This window comes from Pocillopora verrucosa, chromosome 6, assembly GCF_036669915.1.
Source record: "Pocillopora verrucosa isolate sample1 chromosome 6, ASM3666991v2, whole genome shotgun sequence".
Lineage (NCBI taxonomy): Eukaryota > Metazoa > Cnidaria > Anthozoa > Scleractinia > Pocilloporidae > Pocillopora > Pocillopora verrucosa.
Genome location: NC_089317.1, coordinates 18,584,563 through 18,608,545, shown reverse-complemented (window position 1 = coordinate 18,608,545; position 23,983 = coordinate 18,584,563). Strand labels below are relative to the sequence as shown.

The window sequence follows — 23,983 nt, the reverse complement described above, 5'->3', positions numbered from 1 at the left end:
GATTAAGAACGCGTATTTAGCCAATCAGATTAGAAGATGAGGAATGCAGCCCGCCCAGAGATGCTTTGGAAAAAATAAAGTCGCACTTAGTCAAATTTGACTCCTCTGTTGCTTTACTTTGAAGAAGACTTTGTCATCCGACAGCAAACGAACAGCTTTTGACTCGATTGATCACCGGGATTGTCCGAATCGAAAATTTTCATTAAAGCGATCCCACTTACGACACGATTCTGTGAAAATATTTAAAGTCACAACCTTGTCAAAACAGCGAAAAGACACCCTTGTTTTAATTTTCAGCAGCTTTGGTTTCATTTATTCCGAAAATTCTTTTGGGAGCGCTGTGGTTGCTAAGCGCCATGTTCCAACAAGTTTGCCGCTGCGGCGGCGGAGTCGGTTCCCTTTTCCCTGCGTTCACGATCATGGGACGTATAACATTCCACATTGTTACATTTGTCTTGCTTCTCTCCTGTATCGATGTTTTCGGAAAGCCGGCTTTGAATGGTAAGTGAAACGAAGACAGGGTGCTTACCACGAAAATGAATATCTTTGTTTTTGTTAGCCTGATCAATGAAAAAAGCGAACGTATTTCACTACCATACTTTACAAGGTTTTACAGTACTTTTCAAACGTAAGCACAGGCGACCCAAGTTCCATGGGACCCACCATTTAAATTTATAGGACGATGTATCGCAATAAGCGGAGAATTTCTTGAAATTCTGTCTTTCGGTTACGCTTGCAGATTCAAAATTATAACTGGTGTTCCATGTGTTAATATTGCATCTTGCGCAAACTCAATTTACCCATTTAGGATCGACTTTAGGATCATTTTCATGCATTTTTTTTAACAATTTTAAAAGAACTTGCCATCTTGGTTTACGCTTCTAAAAGGAAAAAGCTGTAGAATTGAGTCGCCTGTTCAAAACTAACTCGAAGTGGCATAAAAACGTTTAAGTTCCTACTCAGCAATGGTAACTTAAAATCTAAATCTCGCTCGACCAGTTTCAAAATAATAAACAGTTATTCACCGAAGTGAGGGTGAATAGGGGTGGATATTAACCGAACCGCAAAGCGGCGATGGAAATATTCACCGTTTTCACCGACACTGAGGTGGAAATCAAATAAACAGATATCAAAAAACTATTTTATTTCTTTTAATATACCGAAATTAAACTCTTGACGCGCGGTTTTGTCTGATCGTTTGCTTGGAGGGGAATAGAACTTGCTATTTACTTCCGAATTAGCCAATCATCGCACGCAAAAAGCACAATTCAATTGTGTGGTATACAATAAATGGCCTTATTGTCGAACAGATAGAAAGATATGCAACATGAACACAATTTACGAAATTTTTATGGCGTATTTTGATAGGGAGCAGAATTTTAGGACCTATTTTTTTTCCCGTTCTCTAAATAATAAAATTTAGAAACCATATAAGTTTCCTGAAAGCCTGGGCCGCTAGCGCCTCCAGGTATTAAATCACCACATCATATATTTAGCGTGAAGCATCGTCAAAATTCATACGTGGCCATTGCTTTTTCAAAGTTTAGTAAGAAGTGCACAAACTTCGGGATTACTCTTTCAATTTAGATGATATTTAAAGTGAAGATAGGGAATCTTAAAGCGTGCAGTGCAGAAGAACGGAAGAAATACGAGAAATGTCGGTGTACCTAGTTATGGATCAATTATCAGTGGGGGTAATAATTTAAGAGCTTTTACCGAGAAGGCTCATCACAGAAATTCTGTTTAAAATGGTACTTAAATTTCAAACTTCCCCGCGTATCACCTCATTTTAAATTCAATTCAACTCTATTCAGTTGCTTTACATATTGTCGCAGTATTTTAGAAAAAAAGGTAAATAAAGTATGTTTTAACGAAAGAAGACTTACCTTCGTAGGAGTTGTTCTTTTGTTACGGTGCATTTCTGATAACAAGGTACTCTCACGATTCTGGAACCACATTGTCGTAATGTGCCCGAGGAAAAAAAATGCGGACAACCCGTTAAAACGGATAGCCACGTAAAGTTTACATTATGTGGTGCTGGTGCCAAAATAAACAAACATTTTTGATTTCTTGACAGTAACCTGTCATCGCTGTGTGACAAATCCTGGAACTGATAGCCCGTGTACAGCGCCCCCAGCCTTAAAACAAACAAACAATTCGGGAAAGGGCTCCTTCCCAATTTTTTTTATAGGTTAGGAGGCGGCTATAAATAGGCCATAGTGTCGACAGTATTTGGAAGTGCGTACCTTACTTATAAAGAAACATCTGAGTTTACAGATCAAGGAAGCTTTGTTTTTAAAAAAAATGAACTACAGATCAAGGTTTTCCATACATTTTTAGAATTGCAGTAATAACTAATGCTGAGATGTGTTCACTTAAAAAATTGATAACCCTACTCTTTTTCTTCTTTTTCTATTTCACAAAGAGGAAAATAGAAACTTGTGCGAATCGGAGGATGATAAAGCCGAGTGCATTAAAGAAATCGAGGAGGCAAAAGCGAGCCCTGTAGCTGAGGAAAATCCAGGTGAGAAAATTTCAAATTTGTTCAGTTTGAAGTACCAATAAAGGGTTAGTCAGACTCGAAAAAGAGTCCACAGTCCACCCGTACAAAGTCTTCTTTTAAGAGTGCGTGGCACAGGTACGCGAGGTGAGCTGGGAGAAAGGTGTGATTTGACTTCTCCCCGCCCAGACCTTCCGCGTTTTGAAGATCACCGTAAGCAAGCCGGGGTCAATAACCACTTAAGTGTTTTTTTGCGGAAAATTTTCTTCCAATGGAAACTGATGTTTACATCAATTAAGTGGATTGGAGGTTGTTTTTGCCTCTTCTGCGTCGTCTGTAAGGCTCCAAAGTCTTTCATACCGAGCTCAGAGTGATCTGTCATTATTTATCTCCTGATGGGGGTCGGAGGATTTGGGGGGGAAGGGGGGGGGGGAAAGAAATCACGTGGTTTTCAGGGGAACGGAGTGGGGATCAGTCGTCGCTAACAGAGTATAGAGAGAAGGGGAGACTATACAAAATCGTCTACCAAGGAGGGGTATCATTAAAATACTACAGGGTCTAAGGTGGAGATCAGTTAAATTTAACTGTGACACAACCAAAATCGTTCGACCGCTTCAGGCGATAATGAAATAATGACCGGTCCTATACCAAAGGTTTATTGTTGGCTTTTTTTCTTTTTTGTTAAATTGTTGTTCTTATCATTGCATTTAGTACTACGTATCTATATATATCCGTGGATTGTCATCAGGTCCTACATGACGAAGCTTTCTAAAGAGCCAACTCGTCTCGTCCACTAGGCTTCACAAATTCAATCTCGTTCCCAAGGCTCTTTTCACATTTCAAGGGAAAATGGGGCCCTGGGAACGAAGTTACTGTCGATTTTCTCTAAGTCAGGCTAATGGTTTTACAGGCTAAGAAGCCCAGCTCGGAAGGAGCATATCTATATACCATAAGTTTCCAAAGCATGACGCACCTTGAAGTATTGCTACTCTTCCCAGATCAGTTGGCCCATTTTGATAAATGGCAGGTCTAATTTTTTTTTTGTCTTAAGTACAACAAAATTATAGCCTTCCTATATCCATTCGCTCTGACGAAGGGCTAACGCTCGAAACGTCAGCTTTGAAACTCTTTACGGTGGCCAATATATGTTGTCAAATCAGCTGATAAAACCAAAATATTTTATTAAAGCTTTCTTAGCCTCGTCAACACGTACAAAATCGATAGAATTTCTACTCGAAAGGACGGACGAGAAGGCTTATTTACATGCACCATAAGAATATTCCTTTGCATGCGCACAAGTGAATGGCATACACGCCTGCCTTTATGATGAAATAGGTCTTTCCAGTCCATTGCATTTTTTAAAAAGAAAACTGAAAATTAAAGAAGACAAAACAAAAACATCTGCTGCAAGAGCCTGCCACAGTAATATGTAACTCAACACAAACAAAAATTGTGGGAATTTTTTTTCATTGCCTCGTTGCTTTTATTCGGTGATTGGAAAAAATCGCACAATTCCGTTTTGTTCCTCTGTTTTGATATAATTAATTTGATAAAGTAAGCAACCAGCCTTGATTTAGAACCCAGCACTCACCAATGCACTCAGTGTCGTATTTACTGCGTGGATGATAGGTAAAAAAAACCCTTCCCTTCTGACCGGATGTTGCTGGTGAGAAAGATCAGACGTACCGGTGGAAATTCACGAGAGAGTAACAATTTTATCTGCAGACACAAAAAGTGACCAAAATACAAAAAAACTTTCGGAGCGTATCTCGTTCAGTTTTTTGGCAGTAAGATAGAATTCTTGGATTTTACTCTTCGTCATAACTACAGCGGGAGACCTATCTGATATTAGAATGAGACCCAAGCATGTACATTTGCTCCGATCATAGTAGTTTCCAACACTTGCGATAATCCCATTAGGCTGGTGAGCACATTGTTACATTTATTCCTTGGCGTGTTGGTCTACGGGTGTAACAAATCGCCCAAACCAGCGCACCCAATGACCTGTGCATATCAATAAAGGGTTCTGTTTGACTAAACAAGAAGGAAAACTGACGCTCTACTACCTACCATTGTGATTTTATTTTCAGAATAAACAAAATTAATAATAGTTATAATCTGAATAATAGTTCGAATACATACTTATCACTTCATTCTGAATCCTGGCAACAAACGGATATCATAACAACTTTCTTTTATATTTCCAGCATAAAATTTCACATCAAAGCTTAAATCATGAATTCGTTTTATCTTGCCGGGAAGCTTTTATTACCGACCAACATTTTAACACTCTAGTTTTGAACAGTCCACTTTGTTAGTTGACATAGCTGTTGATAGACAATGGAAAATTTGTAAAAAAGATTCATAAGCACAGTTACACAATTTTTGGTGAATTAGACCATCGGAAACATATTTATAACTCGGCTTGTATCATAAATGAAAACGATTCCATTTAAATAAATAATCTAGGTTTACGTTAAAAATTTCCAAGCCTGGAGTGTTAATCGTCGCAGGTTTTTGTTTAGCCACACTGACACGCCTTGGAGCTCTTGAGATGCACGAAAACAAAGATGAACTGACCCTCTTTGTGATGACCCTCTTTGTGATGCGTTGGCACTGTGATTCATTGAATTTCCCACGCGATCACTGGCAGTTATTCACCTCTTTCCTCTCTATTCAAACATCTTTCCAACTGAATCTTGGCCTTCTATCCATTATTTCTGAACACCGAGACGAGATCGTTTCTTGGTTATTCTCCTCCCGAACCGTTGTTGAACAGCTTCAAAGCGGGTTCCTTTTATTAGAGAAAAAGCCCCAACCAGCACCTTTATGTAAATTTGATTTGTTGTTCTCGAATCTGTTGAGAAAGCCATTCCAAACCCTCGTAGAGACCCTTTCCCTTAAGCGCACAGGTGGCCTGAATGTACCAGTTTCTTCCCTTGAGACTGTGAAGCCCTAATTTATCGCTTAACTCCGCGGTGGACATGGCGTTGGGTAAATCCTGCTTATTTGCAAAGACCAAAAGAACAGCTTCCTGAAGTTCATCCTCGGCTAGAAGACGGAACAACTCATTTTTCGCTTCCGCGACACGATTCCTATCGTTGCTATCTACAACAAAAATAAGTCCCTGGGTTTCTTGGTAATACAGCCTCCATAGAACACGAATTTTGTCTTGCCCTCCGATATCCCACACAGTAAAACTTATGTTTTTGTATTCAACTGTCTCGACGTTGAATCCAATCGTCGGTATTGTGGTGACAGGTTCGTCGAGTTTCAGCTGATATAAAATCGTCGTTTTTCCCGCAGCATCTAGTCCGACCATTAATATTCGGACTTCTTCTTTACCAAAGAGCCGTTTGAATAATCTTGTCAGAGTGTTCCCCATGGCGTATCTCTCCCTTGGCTGATCGATCCTCGTAAGTTCGTCTCACCGCGCATAAAGATCACGTCCTGAACGCGAAATGTCCAACAATTAATATTTCATTGTGAACCTGCAATGTGGCTGATATTGCGCCTGCGCGGGTGACGTCACCTGTCCTTTTTCTTGACTGTTAGTAATCATAATTAATATTGTGATCAACCTTTAACGTTTCCAGAAATGGAATTTTTCACACAGCTGGTTTCTCTTTGGCTGTTTCAGTTTGTATTATGGAATTTTTCTTGTCGACCACACGACGAGTTTTGAATATGTGGATTGAACTCAAAGCTTACCAAACCAAGTCTCTCATCCCCTAGCAAATTTTAACATCGCAGAAATTCCCCTCACCAATTTTGCGTTTCTTAGCAACATTTTTCAAGATTTTTTTTTCTTTCTATCATTTCAGAGGAATCTGCCGATAGCGAAGAAGAACCCAAAGAAGAAGAGAAAATGGTTCCAGAGGAAGATCATTTAGTGATGCTAGAAAGAGTCCGCAAGGAATCTGAAGAAAATAGAAAATTTTGGCAGGAAGAAGTGTTAGCCATGAACAAATGGAGAAGACACTGGCTCAGCTAAGAAAAACAACGTAGAAAAAAAAAGACTTATTATTTTCTTTCCCTCAAATAGCTTTTGCAACTAGACACGTGAAACTACCAGTGTTGGTATGATCTCAGATAGAGTTTATTTTACTGGACATTGTGAGTAATCGAAAATGAAACTTAACTGCCCTTAAGAGATATTCAAAACCAACACTGATATGAAACCAATACTCGTGGAAACCTAAAGCATATAAACTAGGTTATGAGCCTCTGTAGAAACTAATAAATACTTGATAAAAAAAAAAACTATTTTTATCTGTTTAATCTCAGACCCAGTCACGCAATGATGGTATACATTACTTTCCGGTCTGTTATGGCAACAGTTTGTATTATTATTGGCTTCTTATTCAACTCTTTTAAAATCTCTTCCCTTTTGATCTGACCTATTATAACGGATTGTTAAAACTGATTTCGATCGAAAATCAGTTTGGTATATTTTATTTCCTTTGTGAGCTGAACATGATCTAAAATATGTCGTTTTCTCTAAAATATTAATATTGGAAATCAAAAGTTAACCCCTTTGAGATGTCCGCTCAAAGGAAACATCCATTGATGAAAAAATCGTCGTTACTCTATCAAAAAAAAACTTGAAGGAAAAAGTTATTAGCATAAATATGAGTAAAGAACTTGAGTCGTGAATCGTTTACACCCTAACATCAGTATGCATATTCTCCATACTGTTCTCTATACATTTCCTACGGTGCTGTCAAAGAGAATTGTTTAGGCGATCAAGAGCCTCTTTAATCGGTGATCGTTTCCTTTATTCTTGTGACCATAATATTTGTGAAACCACTCCATCAGCTAGTCATTGGCTACAAAACGTTAAAAGTGTGTTAACTTATTTATTACGTGGTATGCCACAGATCCGCAGGCAGACCATGTCTAAAATCAATACCTAGATGGGTCACCGCACATGGTATCTCGTGTTTTTGCCTTTTTTTTTTGTCTTCATTTTTCAATCTCACTTTTTTACTCTGTAGTACTAAATCAACATTGAATTTCCTATTTTACACGCATAAACAGAGTGACTGTAAGGGATGAACTACGCATCCTATCATACATATTTGGACAATTATAGACTGTTTGCATATATTAATCGTAACATATCCCTGGCAACATCTTTTCTACGTTTTATACCGTATTTCTAGCCCCTGATCCACTCCTGGTGAAGTTAATACGGCAATCGTGGTTTATTCTCGTACGAGAGAAACATAACGGCTTTACATTCGTCGCGCGCAGCTTGGAACGTTAATGTCGCGTGACTTCTAAAAGTATCAAAAGTGCGTGATCATGCAGCAGTCTTCGGTAGTCACGCAACGCTCTTGTTAGGGCCAACATTCGTCACTGAAATTACTCACCCCTCTTTTGTCGCATACTTTTCAGCGTGAGGCAGATGTTCTCTTGGAGAAGGTGTTTTCTTGACCAAGGAAACTATAATTTGAAGTTCCGAAGTACTTCAGAAGGCTTTAATTCTGACTGATTGTTGATAGCCTTCGGTTAACTAGCAGTTTATAAGTTTGTTTTGTTTTGTTTTCTCTTCTCTCTTAACCATTCCCTCTTGCAATCTTCGTACGCTTTGTAGTAGTCTCCGCACTTACTACTGTCATAATTGTTGTCAGTGAGACATGTTAGGGAATCCTCCATGGCCTCTTTACACGAGAATCCATCGATAAATTTGTGAGCGTTTGGGTTCATTCCCGGAGTATTGCCGTGGAATTTGGGACCACTCATCATGAGAGATCGTGATTTCGTGACTGATCGTAATATAGAACCCAAGTAAGGATCACATACAAGGTTCTCTTCCTTCTAGAGCGAAAATTTAACTTACATTATTCTGACTTCTGCGACCGACTTTTGACGTTACTCACGTTTCTAGATTGCGTGACCAATCGAAAAACAAACCTTATTTTGTGCACAGCGGAAATGCTAAAAGTACATGCGCAGTATGCTGTCTTGTTTCCCGCCAAATTATCAAAATGCGTCAACTTCGCTCAATTAGTTCAATCTGGTCCTCAAATGTCATTGAGGGGTTCATCTAAATTTTTCGCGATTGTAGCTGTAATGTTTGTTGATCACTAACAAAACTTTGAAAACGCAAACATGGTTCTTCTGAATAGTGGTAAAAGAAAGAAAGGAGATGCCGACGATGGCGAGGATAGCAGTAATTCACGCTCGCGTTCAAGGTTAGTTCTCCATCTTGGATTTGGCATAATTGTACATTTCAAGTTTGTCTCTTTTGTAGCTCATAGGGATCGTGAAAGTTTCATTCGATCGAAGATCAGATCAGAAGTATGTGTGAGTTAGCCTCTGTATCTGCCGGTTTTTCACGATTGAGAGGTCCACTAAACTGAAATAACTTTACTTTCTACGATTGATCACTCTCTAGACCTGATGACTTCGGTGGCTCGACCGAAACAAGGGTCCTCAGGATTCAAACAAATGACACGCTGGATGTTAAGTATGGATTTGATCGCTACAAGGAGCCAATAGATCGACTTGGATGGCTTATCAACATGCATCCAGTAAGTTAAACAAGATAATTACATTTGCCCAAGAGCAAGAGACGACACGATAGAAAAATGTCATAACTTTAAAGTACATGTACAACGTGATCAAACTTTCTTTCGACTTAAGTTGACTGACTAGTAGACAAGTTTGAAATGAAATTGTGAAACATCGTTTCTAGCCTGCCTTGATCTTTATGGTAAGGATTTGTTTGCCTTCCGAAAACCTTCAAGTTGATAATGTTTGTTGCAATGAAAACGTGACAACAAAATGAGTGCATTTCACAGAGCAGTGAAGTCAGAAGGAAGAAACTGGGGGTATTCCAAAAAATATCCCAAAAAATGGTTGCTCATCCTTAATTTACTCCTGTTTTTTTGTTTTTGTTTTTTTTGGTAGACAGAAGTAATTGATGATGACAAGAAGCTAATAAGTGCTGTAGACCTCTACTTCATTCAAGATGATGGAGGCCGCTTTAGGGTGGGTACTATGAAATCTGATGATGCGCTGATCAATTTGCAGCTTTGTCATCTCCTATCCCCATTTTAGGCAACCCATGAGCATCTTACTGTTGTCTGTGCTGGTCAATATCATTATAGTATAATGCTTGCAAGCAAAAAGGGCAACAAGGGTGCTAAAAGCTAATGCACCATGTCTTTTATTTCTCACCATTTTGTGAAAAAAATATGTTTCTGGCAGAGCATTTGACCATAAATGCAGTGGTTGTGTATAGTATTTGAATGCAATTGTGGGAGGGGGGAGGTGTTAGAGCTTTAAATTCATTGATACACAAGTCTTTCTATAGCATTGTAAACATAGATTCAAATTTTTCCTTTGGTGTGGATTAATGTACTCAAAAATCCTTTATTATTGGTCTCATCTGCATTATTGCCAATAAATAAATCTATCCATCAGTGAATTAAGGCAATCAGTCTATCAGTCCATCAATCAGACACTCAAATGGTATATAGTCCTGATAACCTGCCATATGCAAAAATAGTCAGTTAGTCAATCAGTGAGTCAAAAAGGCAGGGAGTCAGTTAGTCAGTTACACAGTCATTTAGGCACTTACTTGGGCAGTCAATCACTGAGCCAGTCATTTGGTTACTCAATTGCTCAATCAGTCAGTCAGTCAGTAGGTCAGTGAGTGAGTAAATGAGCCAATGAGTCTGTGTCAATGAGTTTTTGAGTGGGTGAGTGCACAAGTGAGCAAGTTTAAGGCCCAGTTCAGATGTCATGCTTCTGCCATGCAGAACTTGTTTGCAATTAGGTGCGACTCTGGGCCAACATTGTGCAAAATTCAGCATTTACCGAAATGCCCTTGGCGCATATTCTGTAAAGGAGAATTATTATTATCATGACTCCCCTGTAATAATGCAATCCCACTAAAGTACATTAGTATAATTTATGAATTCTGTTTGGCATGGCAGGGGTATGACATCTGAATCACTTTTGAGCCAAAGTCATGTAGCACAGCAGAGCTGGTTGAACTCAATTCTCTTGAACTTAGTTAAAAAGTTTGATTCAGATTCTGTGCTTCTGCTGTGCTTTTGTATAACTTAATTCCTGTATTCAGTTTGGTGTGGCAGAAGCATGACGTCTGAGCTAGGCCTCAGTTGGTCAGTCCTCTGAACCAATGTTTTTATTGTCATTTGACAGGTACCATTACCCTACAAGCCTTACTTCTACATCCTTGCAAAGAAAGTGAGTGTGCTTTTAGTCCTTTCATGATCTGGTAAATGTTTTATCCATGTCCAGCCCTTTCATATGACTACTTTTGAATCTATTCTTTTAGACCTAGAATACTTAAATTATCTACCTCACTGAAAACCCTTTTAAATTTGAAATCTTAACTTTGTCTCCAATGCTAGGACACTGATCGAGAAGTGGCAACTTTCTTGAACAGAAAGTTTGGTGGACTGATAGCAAGCATAGAAACAGTTGCAAAGGAAGATCTAGATCTGGTAAGACCCTCTACACCCTGACATCAGTAAACATGTTCTCTATACTCTCCTTCATTAACATTTTCTTTGGTACTGACAAGGAGAATTTGTTTAATGATCAAAGTTTCTGAAGACTGCTGATAATTTCCTTTGTTCTCATGATCTTAATGAATGACTCAGGAGAAATTAGATCACTCTTTGGGATTTATTCTCAGCAATATGGTTCAATCAACTATAGATTTTAAGTTATTCTTTATGATCTCTTTGCCCTCTAGAATAATCACCTTGTTGGGCTGAAAAGAAATTACATTAAGCTGTCATTTCTCACAGTTAATGACTTGATGAAAGTGAAGAGGTAAGATTTTTGATAAGAGGTTTTTATTTTACACAGTATTATTCACAGATTATAAATAAGTTGTTCCATGATTTTATCTCAATCCAAGGGAAATTATGCCAGCTGTAAGGAAAAACAAAGAACAGGCCAAGACAAATGCAGCGTACAACATTGTGATGGGCAATGATTGGAATGAAGAAGAAATGATTGCAGCTAACAGAAGAAGTACTGATCAAATGGCAAATATCATTGACATCAGGTAATAAACCAACTGAATTTTTTGTATTTTCTTCAAAACTTGCTTTAAAGATATTTATTGTCTTTTTAAAATTTTTCAAAAAATCTTTGCACTCATGCGAGGATTTTGGCCATTTTGTTGTTGGCACAGTCAGTTGTTTATGAAGTACATGACTCTGAATGAGATGAAGACATGAGTATGCATCACTTTTCTATCATTAAGCTAAACATATTTGTAAATAGAATAAGAGAGATAGTAAATTTTGAGTTGGGTGAAAAATAGAGAGATCTTTTTCCTCTTGTCACAAGCTTAGAACAGAGAAAAAATTCTGAGTCCCCATGAGGAATGGAACCTTAGACCTTGGGACTCTGTGCTCCAATGCTCTACCAGTGAGCCACAGATACTCTATGATAAACAAGGCCATTGGGAAGCTCAGCAAGCTCAAAATCTACCATTTTCTAATTCTATTTATGAACATGACACCATTGACATTGCTGATCCCAGCAGTATGCAGGACGCATGTCATATATGACTTCGAAATGCAGGGCGTGAAATTAACTTTTTTTCCTGATAGCCACTTGGCTCCTAAATTCTTCAAAGTGGTAGCCAATTCAAAAAAAGTTGGTCGCCATTTTCAAAGACAAACAAATTTCTTTCTTTACGCTGTCAGCATTCTAGATAGACCCTATAAAATTAAGTTAAGAAAAAGATCTTTAACGTGCTACAAAGTGGACACTCATCTAAATCCAAGACGGCGTCCAGTTATCCATCGAGATGCATGTGCTACGTTTTGGAAACAAACTTAACGAGGAAGTTTGCCGCGGATTTATCTTTGCAAATCTTTTTAATTCACTAAATCTCTTGGTAAGGTTATGATGAAACGTTCTAGTCGCCAATTTGGCGACTAACTTTCAGGATTTGGTCACCAAAGTGAAAATTTAGTCGCATTGGCACCTGTATTAGGCGCAATTTCACGCCCTGAAATGGTCTTGCTCACTATAGAGGTTCAGAGGTAGAGCATCAGAGTGCAGAATCCAAAGGTTTGAGGTTTGATTCCTCTTGGCCACATGGGGACTCAGAATTTTTTCTTTGTCCCATGCTAGTGAAAAGACTAAAAACATCTTTCTCTAAGCTGAACATATTTGCAAAGACTACAGCCTGCAGATTCTTCAGGAATGTTTGATGGGGGATCCAAACTTTGTTTAAGGAAACACACCTAAAGATATCTTGGAAGTGGAAGGGTTAAGAGACTCACTGTGTACAAAACATTTTCAATTCAAAATCTTTTTTTTAACCAGGGAATATGATGTACCCTATCATGTCAGAGTGGCTATTGATCTCAGGATTTTTGTGGTGAGTGAATAAAATGTGGTTAAAATATTAGAAATGAAATATTAAACACTCAAGCATAGGATGAGATGGAGAAGTTAATGGTGGTGAATATGGCTGGAAGTTTCTTGTATCCCAACCATGACCCCCATTTTAGGCACCTGTCAACACTGATTAGATCTGTGTAAGAGGGAAAAAAAGGGAGGGTGGAGTGGTTAGGAGGAATTTGTTAGTAGAATTCTTGCAAATAATTGCCACAAACTGTTGAGGAACAGCCTCAGTTCTTGAGAAGCCACAGATTTACAATGATTGATGCTAACCTGCTCTTTTGAAAATGACTGCTTACTAGGAATATGTGTTAAACTCATAGTAGTTAACTTTTTGAAACTGGCATAAACAAATAGTATATTTCTAACATCTAAGCTTCAAATCCTAAGAAAAAAAGCAGATTTCCATTTTGCCCCTGCCCTTCCTCACTTGTGACAAATGTGTAACCTTTTCTTCTTCCTTTTAACTTTCCTCTTGTCATTTAACAGGGTCACTGGTATGATGTGAAAGTTCGTGGTGGGATTCATGCAGAGATCAGAAGAAGGGAGGATCTTCTCGACAGACCTGTGAGTGGGTTTTTTTATCTTTCGTTGTGCTTTTACTTTATAATTATGTACAGATGCAGTGCACAAAATAGCTCACCACACATGCAGTTATCAAGGAAAATAGATTTCCATGAACAGTACAAAATAAAATTTCCCTGGTAATTTTGTTACACCCTTTGACCCTAAGATGCTCTTGAATGTTTAACAAATTCTCCTTGTCAGCACCTTAGGAAATGTATAGAGAACAGTATGGAGAATATGCACAATGACATAAGGGTGTAGAGGTTTTTTTAGGGAAATGTAGTCCACAAAATCTGCTCTCCAATCTGGTTCTTTATGTGAGGCCATATACTGGTGCTTCTTTTTTATGAAAGACATGGACTAGGGAATTGGTTTTTGATTATGCCTTAAAAATTGTAGCCTCTCATGTGAAACTTTGGTTTTCTACAGGAACCAATTGTATTGGCATATGATATTGAGACAACAAAGCTGCCACTTAAGTTTCCTGATTCCAGCACAGATTCCATCATGATGGTGTCTTACATGATTGATGGCCAGGTATTTAACTAAAATTGTCTGCATTCCAAACTGGGTAATTAAGTATTATCAACTAAATTGGCCACTGTAAAGGGTTTTAACTCTTTAACTCCCATGAGTGACCAAGACAGAATTTCTCCTTACAATATCAATACAAAATCAACCAGATGAGTGATGAGAATTAATAAAAAGATCAATTTGGGGATAATTATTTGATCCAACACTAAGTTCTTAGGAACCAATATTATAAGAATTGTATGATTGACAGTTAGGAGAATTAAAAATTTAATCTGGGAGTTAAAGGGTTAAAGCTGACGTTTCAAGCATTAGTCCTCCATCAGAGCAAATGGCACAGGGCTAATGTTCAAAATGTCTACTTTTAAACCATCTTGGTGGCCAATTTATGTTATCAACTCAGTTGATAATACTTAATTACTCTGTTGCACTCTCCGCAGCACGGACGCAGCACCAAGGTTTCTTTTGAAACTCACTCCCTTTATTCTTTTTGCATTCCAAACTGTTTAGGAAGTTTGGGTTTATGGCAATGGTCTGTTACTTTTCTGTCTGTTGGAATCAGATCTTACTTGATCAACTATCTTGTTTTATTCGTTATAGGGCTTTTTAATTATTAATAGAGAAATAGTTTCAGAAGACATTGAAGATTTTGAATACACGCCTAAACCTGAATATGAAGGACATTTCACAGTCATAAACGAGCCCAATGAGGTAGGAACATGATGATGTCTGCAAAACTTTACTGTAGGATGGATTTTGTGCCTGAGTATTGAAACATTTTTGCTGATATTTTTTGAAAAATTATTTTTCAATTCTTCCCTTGGTAGTTAAGCCTCCTCCAGCGTTTTTTCGAGCATATCCTGGAAGTGAAACCAAATATATTTGTAACCTACAATGGTGATTCCTTTGATTGGTAAGAGATTTCTTGTCATGTCCAGTGCGTGGTTTAAATGGGGGCCTCTTTAGACAATGACTAGGTCAGACTACAACACTGGAAGCTAGGTTCCCTATCCTTTGGGAGAAGTGTGTGGGTTGTTTAATGTCCCCTGCCAGCCAGCACAAAGGAAGTGCATGATACAAGGCCTTCAGTTTTTCATCCTGATGAAGACTAGAATGTCTAACCATTTGTGGACGTTATAGCAAAGACAACACATTCTCCTCATTATTATAGGACCCTGAGTGTTGGTCTGGTCTGGGGCATGGACCCTCAACCTCCTGCTCTTCAACAAGAGCTTACCTAGTGGTGTTAAGATAGAAGTTGTTAGTAATTTCCACTTCAATGAATGCTTCAAGAAAATAGGATGAGGCTTTGAACTGGACAGTCCAAGGTTGTGATATGTCTTGCTTGATCTATGAGTAGATGTGGTTGTTCTGGATAGAGGCATTCTTGATATGTAAGCCATTTCTGGTCCAAATGGGGCAGGTTTGAGGTGTTTCCCAAGACTTGTTCTTCTTGTGTTAATACTTACTTTGAAAACAATGTGTATTTCAGGCCATTTGTTGAGGCCCGTGCAACATATCATGGTATCAACATGTTTGATGAAATTGGTGAGAAATTATACTTTTAAACAAGTCAGTGCTTCATCGATAAACAGGCAGTCAGTTAGTGAGTCAGTAACTTAGTTATTTTCTCTGGCAAAGGACTAATTTACAGTTACCTCTATCAACTTACAGTTAATAACATGCAGAGCACAGTCAGTCAGTCATGAGTTAATTATAAGATTAAGTCTTTTTGGAGAAAGCTACTTCAGATTGAGTGAGGTTTGGAGGACTTTCATTTGACTGTCCCTTATGATTTAATAATGAGTTTCGAATTTGTCCTGACCTATTCCTCAGTTCATGGATTGTGGAAGTTAAGATGAGTGAGTTTCTTTGTGATACACTCTTTTCAGGTTTTTCTGCTGATGCACAAGGAGAGTACAAAAGTCGGGCGGCAATCCACATGGATGCTTTCAGGTTTGTCTGATAATTATCTTTTGACAATCCATTTTTTTTTATAGGCCAAATCTGTCTATAATTTTGTGGCTAAGTGTTTACCTCAATTAGTGGAGAAGGGATCTGAGTTCAAGCCCTCAGTAGTACGATTGTTGTTTTTTTGTTTTGGGATAAGACACTTACTCTCATAGCACCTCCCTCTACCCATGAGTATAAATGGGTACTAATGAACTGTCAATGAAGGAAAGTTGGTGAAATCATAATGGCAGAGCTGTCAACAAGAGCTGTTAGAAGGCCAAAATGGCCAGCCAGTTGACCATCCTAGGCCGTAACTTTCAAACCTGTCTGTCACAGGTGCTGATACCAAAAGCCATACCATCTCATAAATTTTTATAGCAGCCATTTCCCAGTTTAAGTGGTATTGAATGCATAATTTCCAGTGACAAGTTTAGAAGTGTGAATGAATCTCATCTACGGAATTTGCTTGAATATGCTTAAAAAAGGTTGAAAATGTGGTTTCCCTAACTTGTTGTTTATTTCATTTGCTATTTTCTTTAGATGGGTTAAAAGAGACAGCTACCTCCCTGTCGGAAGTCAAAACTTGAAGGCTACTACCAAAGTATGGAGAGAAAAATATATTTTTTTCATTTAATTTTTTTTTCAGTTAATTCATTTTTCTAGCCCTACTAAATAGTGCTGCATCAGAACATTTTAAGCCTTTTTTTTGTGGTATGCAACAGTGCAATTTATCTTTAAGAAGTTTAAAAAATAAAGGTACAGTGAGATAAAGAAAAGAAAATGAAGAACAAAGATGGCTAAGAATAAAAAAAAGAATGAAACAACTTGGAAATCAGAAGTTGCAAATCTTTGGCTAAACTGATTTAGAGATGTTACTCCCTTAAGTTACATTTATTCAGACTCATCTTTTATTCATACTCATTTTATCTCTCATCTTTTTCTTAATATAAACTTCTACAAGGTGATTAAAAGAAAAAAGGCTTAACCCTTTAACTCCAAAGATCTGATTGTTAATTCTCCCCAGTAGCTGCTACACATTTCTTTGTAAATTAGTTATGATAATTTAGCGTTAGATCAAGATAACAACTTCTACCTGATTAATTTTAGTTTTCTCAGAACCTGTTTGCTGGATAATGTATGGATATTATAAGGAGAAGTTTCATGTTAATCACTTCTGGGAGTTAAGGGGTTAACAGAAGGATGTTTTCCTTGAATTCTGTGGGTGGGATTGAAAGGAGTGTATTTTAATTATTTCTCAGTTATAAAACCTGTGTTCAGTCCTCAGTTATCATTCATGTTGTTGACTGAATTGTCTTTTTCTTTACCTGCAGGCTAAGTTGCGATATGATCCCATTGAACTGGATCCTGAAGAGATGTGCCGCATGGCCAGTGAGCAACCTCAGGTGAGGAATATTTTAAACTTGCTGCCAGGCATCCAAACTGAAGAAATATATTCAACTCAATATCTGTATAATCTGTGTCATCTGACTTGTACAATCTTGTCTGACTGAAAGGAAAACAATAACATTTGAATAAAGGAAACTAGATGAAATGAAATAAAATGCCACTTATGAGATATGTTAAAGCCTGAGAGAGAAAGTGATCCACAAAAAGCAAAACTTTATTCACTCCTGAGCACATGATTTGGACCCTAATATGCATATCTAACCCAGTATTATAAGTAAGACGTACTGCAATCAACACAAAGCCTGAATAAATTAATGAACAAATAAATTTAATAGGAGCAGCATTTCCACTGGGGGGGGGCTCTTTGTTCAGTGTCTTCGAGTCAGATTAGAATTTGGAATGTTAGTTGCAATGGGGGGAAGAGAACCAGAAGACAGGGAGAAAAACCTTCAAAACATGGTGGTCACCATGTGATCTGAACAATGTTACCCTGTACTTCTAGACTTTGTTATTCTCTCTCAACATGCTGGGTTAAAATGTCTAACTGAATGTTAACATTTCTCTTGACCAGGAATTGGCAAATTACTCAGTTTCTGATGCAGTTGCAACTTACTACCTTTACATGAAATATGTCCATCCATTTATCTTTGCACTGTGCACCATTATTCCCATGGAGGCAGATGAGGTAGGCATGAGTCATGTCAAATTCTCATGTGTGGTGTAAAATTTAAGTTGGTGGAGTTGAAACTACTCCAAGGAAAATTAGAAGTGTTACTCCCAATGCCTTCTAGGCACAGAAACATGGACAAGATCTCATTGGAATGAGCTTAAATTAGTTTAGTTAATAATCAATTTTACAGTTGTGTACTTAGTTGCCAAGCCTTTGATTTGGAGTGAAGCTGAAGGTGACCATGTTGTGATGGAGACTAGTATCTAGTTAGCATGATAACAGAGTATTTTACTTTTGAAAAGCAGCAATCTTTTGTAGCGTAACAAGGTCAACATTAGCCTCACTCCTGTTCAAAGGCTTGGCAACCAAGCACGCAACTGTAAAATGGGCTATTGTAGTCTCGTCTAGAATCAGGGGTTCAAACCCTGTTTTAAGTCTCTATAGCTTTTACAATTTTATCCATGAGTCTGCCTGATATTAAGAGTCATCATGCAAAAGGAAATGCAAAAGTTTGGGTGGGCAAGAAAGCACAAAGAGAGAATGAAGAACATGGACACATTAAACAAATGTGGACAATGTACTCTTTGCAAAGCTACATTCCCTAGCTATGTTTACAGGTTTGTGTTAGCTCACTATTATAACACACCTTGTAGGTTCTCAGGAAAGGATCAGGAACATTGTGTGAAGCCCTGTTAATGGTGCAAGCCTTCCATGCAAACATCATATATCCTAACAAGCAAGAGCAGGTCAGGGTTCTGTCATGTTGGTCACATGTATTTTGCTTTGCTTCAGGCAGTTTGGCTCCTAATGGCACATGTTATTTCCTTTTTCCAGTTGGTTATCACAATTACTCATGCTGTGTTCTAATGACATTGAAACTAGACACCCTTTGCATTTTTTCAGGTGTTTAATAAGCTGACAAGTGATGGCCATGTGCTTGACTCTGAGACATACGTAGGAGGTCATGTAGAAGCTCTTGAGTCAGGAGTATTCAGAAGTGACATCCCTTGTAGATTTCGATTGGTAAGTGTCAGGGAACGAGTGGTGAAGGTCATGTTAGGTGGGGCAGTCATTTAAACCATTTTTGTTGAGCAATAATCGACTGCTACTTTGCGTCAGGTGTCACCTGACTGTTTGAGGTGTTGGTTAACCATCAGCTGATTACTGACATGAGACTATTGCTGGAGTATCAGGAAGCATTCTAGACGGATTTATTGACCAATGCATTAGCTGATACATATTATTAAATAAGGGTTACCAAGGGTGTATATGATCTAAGGCATCTATATAATTATGCTAATACTGTCTCTCTATTTCTAATCTCACCTGGTTATCCCTTCATGACCTAGAATATTAACATACCCTATTTCATCGAATAATTGTCTATGCTGTAATATTCACTCTTCCCCAAATAACCACCCATCCCTTGGGCCACAATATCAAACAAGCACCCCTCCCACATAAGCATCCCCCCCTCCTTCCTTCCTTTCTTCAATAGAAGGGATACAAGGAAAACCTGTTTCCATTGCCACTTTGTGTATAACTTTTTAGGCCTCAAGTACAGATTAATGGTTTCTTATTAAGCACCTCCCTCAATTAAACCCTCTCCTTGAAATGAAAACCCCTCCTTTTAGCCAATTTTTAATTAATTGCCCAGGCATTTATTCAAGGAAATATGGTGCTTGAACTTTGAGATTTACTTCAGTCCCTTCCATTTATGTTATAGGTTCCCGATGCATTCCAAAAACTTATCGATAATGTGGAAAGCACAATGCGACATGCGATTGTTGAAGAAGAAAATATTCCTATGGATACTGTTACAAATTTTGATGAGGTTAGTATATCCTGTAAAATTCAATATTGTTCCATAGATTGGATAGGAAATGTTACCTGGACTAAGTTATCCAAAGGAGAGTAAAATTATAAAATTGCATGCTTAATAGCAAAATTGATGGACTGTGTGTATGCAAGGTATGAGTTAGTCAAGTATTTGTCACTACCATTGGACAACATGTTGACTGGGGCCAATACATTACAGTCACTTGATTAACAGTGTGCCTTGGTTGGCTCTTGTTACTGAGTGCTATCTTCTCTACTCAAATACTGGCATATTTTCTCCAATTCCTTGAGCTCTTTTGACCATTTGACCCCTGAGAGTGATAAGCATCTAATTTCTCCTTGCAATATCACCACTGAATCAAACATTAAGGTCATGAGAGTAAAGTAAATGATCACTAAATGATATTTAGATACAGTATCAATATTTAGATATAGTATCATTGTTTGATTTTTTGGTCCTGATAGGTTTGTTCCGAGATCAAAGACAAGTTGGCAAGTTTGCGAGACACACCTGCAAGACTGGAGAACCCTTTGATCTATCATCTTGATGTGGGTGCCATGTACCCTAACATTATCCTTACCAACAGACTCCAGGTAACAACTTTTAAAAACCAGGTTGAAGGGTCATGCATTGTTGTCAAAACCTGTAAAAATTTGCCCCTGAATGTCATTTGAAGAAGACATGATATTTTGTAGTACAATGTTTCCACAAAAATTTTCTCACCCCTGCTCTGCTTATGATAATGTTTTTATTGTTCTTGTTGCACTATTGTAGCCATCTGCTATGGTTGATGAGGCAACTTGTGCTGCATGTGACTTCAACAAACCAGGAGCAAAATGCCAGCGAGTCATGAACTGGACTTGGAGAGGCGATTTTAGTAAGAAGTTAATTTTTATTTCAGAAAAAGAGGTTTTTCCTGGTTTTTATCCGCTAACCAATTACTGTCCCACCTTTGCCCCTTTGCTCACTTATCTTATGTCTGACAAATCTAAGTTGTTTATAATCTGATGTGAAACATGAAAGAAGTTAGAGTCATGTCGACATTTGTAGCTGGATTTTTATGAAATACATATCTTTCCCATAGAAAAGACAATAGAGAGGCAGTATATAGCAACATATGGGTTCGATATGGTGCATAGTGTCCCATATCAAAACCCTATGAAATCCATATATGGCCCATAGATTTTCCCACATCAGACCCATATATGGGTCATATATGTCCCATATCACTCAGTTTGGTAAGGGTGGATCCACTTTAGTACACAAGAGTGATCATGTGCTTTCCCCCCCAAAATAAAATTTGTAGAATTTTCTACAGCATATCTTTAATTTAAATCATTAAAAAAAGGAAACCTGTAGTCACACACATTTGCAAATAATACATTCTGAAAACAAAATTAAAATACATCAGAGGAGATGAATTGAAGAAAAATTCAGTACATAGAAAAAAAGGAGATTTCAAAAGAGGTCTAAAAAAGGCACTGCATAGTACCTATAGTACTACACAAAAGGTCTGAGAACGGATCATGAAAGGCTGGTACCCAGAGATCAGTTGTAAGAAGATACAACCACAAAATAATTTTAGACTTGGGCTTTTCCACAGGAAGCCCACCCAATAAATCAAACTAGACTACACTCTTTGACCAAAACCACACCCACTCACTTGGGTGGCTTTTTTCTTTTGTATTGCATCCACTTCATTTCTCTAACTCCTTACATGTGAATTTTTTCCTATCAGTGCCAGCAACTCGTAATGAATATCAAACCATCAAACAGCAGCTTGAAGTAGAAAAGATTCCTGGTGTTAATCCAGGTGATCCCACAAGATCTTTCCATTCTCTAACCCTTGCTGAACAAGCTCAGATGGAAAAAAAGAGATTGCAAGGTAAGATGTGCAGTGCCAATAAAAGTGATGTCATTTTAGGATCAAGATTTAGTGGTATGAAAAGGGTTTGTGCATTTAAATCTTGATTGAGTGGGGAACTGATTAGTGTTCGAGATCTGGCTTTGAGTCAATGCTGATGTCAGCCATTTCATGTTTTTTATGGTTAATGTAAGTTCTTTCCTAACTTGTTCCATGTCTGTTTTCAGATTACTGCCACAAAGCTTACAAGAGAGTGCGTGTAAGCAAGCAAGAAATCAGAAATACCATGATTTGCCAACGAGAGAATTCATTTTACGTGGACACTGTGCGAGCTTTCCGTGACAGGCGTTATGAATTCAAAGGGCTTCTTAAGGTAAATTAATAACCCTGAGAGATCACAATAGTTCACCACAACAGTTTGATTCTTTTCTGATATCTATAACTCTTGTACAGTATCCGTCAAGTCTTAATTAAGGCAGTGATTGTTGTGTGAAGAAATGATATTTCCCAGTAGCCTGAGCCAGTAGTCAGAGCAAATGACAAAGGGCTAATGCTTGCAAATTTACATTTTCAACTGAGTTGATAATGCTAAATTACCTTGCTGTAAACTGTCTGTTTTGTGGTCCAGTAACATCACATGGTGTCAGGAGTGTGATGCTGACCCACACCTCCAATAACAAGTGGAATCTTGATGAACAGGACAAATGATGATTATGATGATTTTTATAGATCACAATGAATGATTTTAGTTGTTCACAGTTTGGGTTACTCTTGCCCTTTCACTCTTAAGATCAAAATACATATTTTCTGCACTGTCTGCTGTGTATGTCTGACATGATTTTAGTTCCGAAACATCAATGTCTGGAAGTTGATTTTCTCTCTCTCTGATACAAGAATACATTGATAATGCAAGGAGAAATTTCTTTTTTTGTTCACTTCTGAGAGTGAAAGGATGACTAAGAATCACATGGGTTTAAACATAAGCTTTCCCTCTGAATCAAACAATGGACACAATACATTGTTTTCTTCAAAGGCTTGGAAACGAAAACTTGGTGCTGCCATGCAAAGTGGTGATCCTGAAGAAATCAAAAGGTAATGAAATTTTCTTAAAGGTGTGGAAATCTTGGATGCAAAGACTCCTACAGTCAGCTAAACCCATCAAATTTTGAAAACAAACAGAAATGAAGACAGTGGTAATTTTTCAAGACAAGTTTGTTAGACAGATCATGGTTTGAACCTTTTGGGGGGGGGGAATAACATGTGATTGTGCAGTCTAATTGTCTGAGAAGAACTGTTGTTGGTAGGTTTGACTGACAATAGATGATTCTCTACTTTGGGGTATAGTTGATGTTTCCAAACTACAGTTATCTTACTACAAACATCCCCTTTGATTTTAACTGATTTTATTGATTTTAAGTATATCATGGTTATTTTCCCTCATTTTTCAGTTGTAAAAGCAAAGAGGTTTTGTACGATTCCCTTCAGCTGGCCCACAAGTGTATCTTGAATTCTTTTTATGGTTATGTCATGAGGAAAGGGTGAGAAAAGTTATTTCTATCTCCATACAGATTTTATGTCTTCATGGATAATGTTGCAGTGTTTTTTTTCTATTTAAGAGCTCTCCATCCAGTAAGTGCCCCTCCTTTTAGCTTGAATTTCAAATAATTGCCCTAAATATAGCTATTTATTTCTAGTAGAAATCTTCGTGTACTAGCCTAGTATTGAAACATGCTACAATCTGATCGGCTATCTTACTATTCTATTCTGTCTATTCCATGATGGACTGTGTGTAGCCCCACACTGTGTAGTTTTATACAAAATAATAAAATTGAAACATAGGGCTATCTTGTTTTTATGTTTTGAAGGACTGCCCAATGTATACAGAAACAATTGGATTACTTCAATGAGTTATAATTGAATCTTACTTCCTCCTCAAGAACTATCATCAAATCTTGCACCCATAAAATATTTGTCAATTTTTTCCTCTACCAGTAACTCTCACATTACCTTTTGTTTTCAGGGCTCGATGGTATTCAATGGAGATGGCTGGCATTGTTTGTCACACTGGTGCTAATATCATCAGACAAGCTAGAGAAATTGTGGAACAAATTGGGTGAGCTCATGCAGTTAGATAACTCTTAAAACAAGTTACTGCAACCACTTTGTCGTGGAAAAAAGACAGACTGTTTTATAGCAAGGCCTTAAAATGTGACCATTGTATCTAGTTCAGTGCATGGTCAC

General features: G+C 37.8%; 3 protein-coding genes across 3 annotated transcripts in view; 2 read left to right on the top strand and 1 right to left on the bottom strand.

Annotated features, from left to right (window-relative positions):
- The first annotated feature begins 370 nt into the window (after positions 1-370).
- Positions 371-6,763, top strand: LOC131797563 (uncharacterized). Its single transcript, XM_059115194.2, has 3 exons — positions 371-501; positions 2,426-2,524; positions 6,325-6,763. The coding sequence occupies exons 1-3, from the start codon at positions 420-422 to the stop codon at positions 6,492-6,494; spliced, it is 351 nt and encodes a 116-aa protein (XP_058971177.1). The 5' UTR covers positions 371-419; the 3' UTR covers positions 6,495-6,763.
- LOC131797562 (ADP-ribosylation factor 1) lies at positions 4,620-5,945 on the bottom strand. The gene has a single exon (XM_059115193.2). It carries the CDS (start codon positions 5,883-5,885, stop codon positions 5,328-5,330), a length of 558 nt encoding a protein of 185 aa, XP_058971176.2. The 5' UTR covers positions 5,886-5,945; the 3' UTR covers positions 4,620-5,327.
- A 1,758-nt stretch (positions 6,764-8,521) lies between the features above and the next one.
- LOC131797606 (DNA polymerase epsilon catalytic subunit A) overlaps positions 8,522-23,983 on the top strand; it is a 37,381-nt gene continuing 21,919 nt past the window's right edge. The window contains exons 1-27 of the mRNA XM_066167875.1: positions 8,522-8,700; positions 8,904-9,039; positions 9,419-9,499; positions 10,679-10,723; positions 10,891-10,983; positions 11,238-11,317; positions 11,406-11,555; positions 12,833-12,887; positions 13,400-13,477; positions 13,907-14,014; positions 14,609-14,719; positions 14,836-14,921; positions 15,501-15,556; positions 15,901-15,964; positions 16,502-16,562; positions 17,293-17,364; positions 17,940-18,053; positions 18,692-18,784; positions 18,942-19,061; positions 19,765-19,872; positions 20,343-20,471; positions 20,653-20,755; positions 21,617-21,763; positions 21,970-22,115; positions 22,776-22,834; positions 23,191-23,280; positions 23,763-23,855. Of these exons, the coding sequence (XP_066023972.1) occupies positions 8,618-8,700; positions 8,904-9,039; positions 9,419-9,499; positions 10,679-10,723; positions 10,891-10,983; positions 11,238-11,317; positions 11,406-11,555; positions 12,833-12,887; positions 13,400-13,477; positions 13,907-14,014; positions 14,609-14,719; positions 14,836-14,921; positions 15,501-15,556; positions 15,901-15,964; positions 16,502-16,562; positions 17,293-17,364; positions 17,940-18,053; positions 18,692-18,784; positions 18,942-19,061; positions 19,765-19,872; positions 20,343-20,471; positions 20,653-20,755; positions 21,617-21,763; positions 21,970-22,115; positions 22,776-22,834; positions 23,191-23,280; positions 23,763-23,855 (2,561 nt within the window). The 5' untranslated portion in view covers positions 8,522-8,617. The remainder of the gene's footprint in view (positions 8,701-8,903; positions 9,040-9,418; positions 9,500-10,678; positions 10,724-10,890; positions 10,984-11,237; positions 11,318-11,405; positions 11,556-12,832; positions 12,888-13,399; positions 13,478-13,906; positions 14,015-14,608; positions 14,720-14,835; positions 14,922-15,500; positions 15,557-15,900; positions 15,965-16,501; positions 16,563-17,292; positions 17,365-17,939; positions 18,054-18,691; positions 18,785-18,941; positions 19,062-19,764; positions 19,873-20,342; positions 20,472-20,652; positions 20,756-21,616; positions 21,764-21,969; positions 22,116-22,775; positions 22,835-23,190; positions 23,281-23,762; positions 23,856-23,983) is intronic.

What these genes read in the sequence shown, in the direction of transcription:
- LOC131797563 (XM_059115194.2), top strand. Translation starts at nt 420, where the DNA reads ATGGGACGTATAACATTCCACATTGTTACATTTGTCTTGCTTCTCTCC. An exon ending in CGGAAAGCCGGCTTTGAATG is followed by an intron (nt 502 to 2,425) that starts GTAAGTGAAACG and finishes TATTTCACAAAG; the next exon opens with AGGAAAATAGAAACTTGTGC. An exon ending in TGTAGCTGAGGAAAATCCAG is followed by an intron (nt 2,525 to 6,324) that starts GTGAGAAAATTT and finishes CTATCATTTCAG; the next exon opens with AGGAATCTGCCGATAGCGAA.
- LOC131797562 (XM_059115193.2), bottom strand. Translation starts at nt 5,885, where the DNA reads ATGGGGAACACTCTGACAAGATTATTCAAACGGCTCTTTGGTAAAGAA.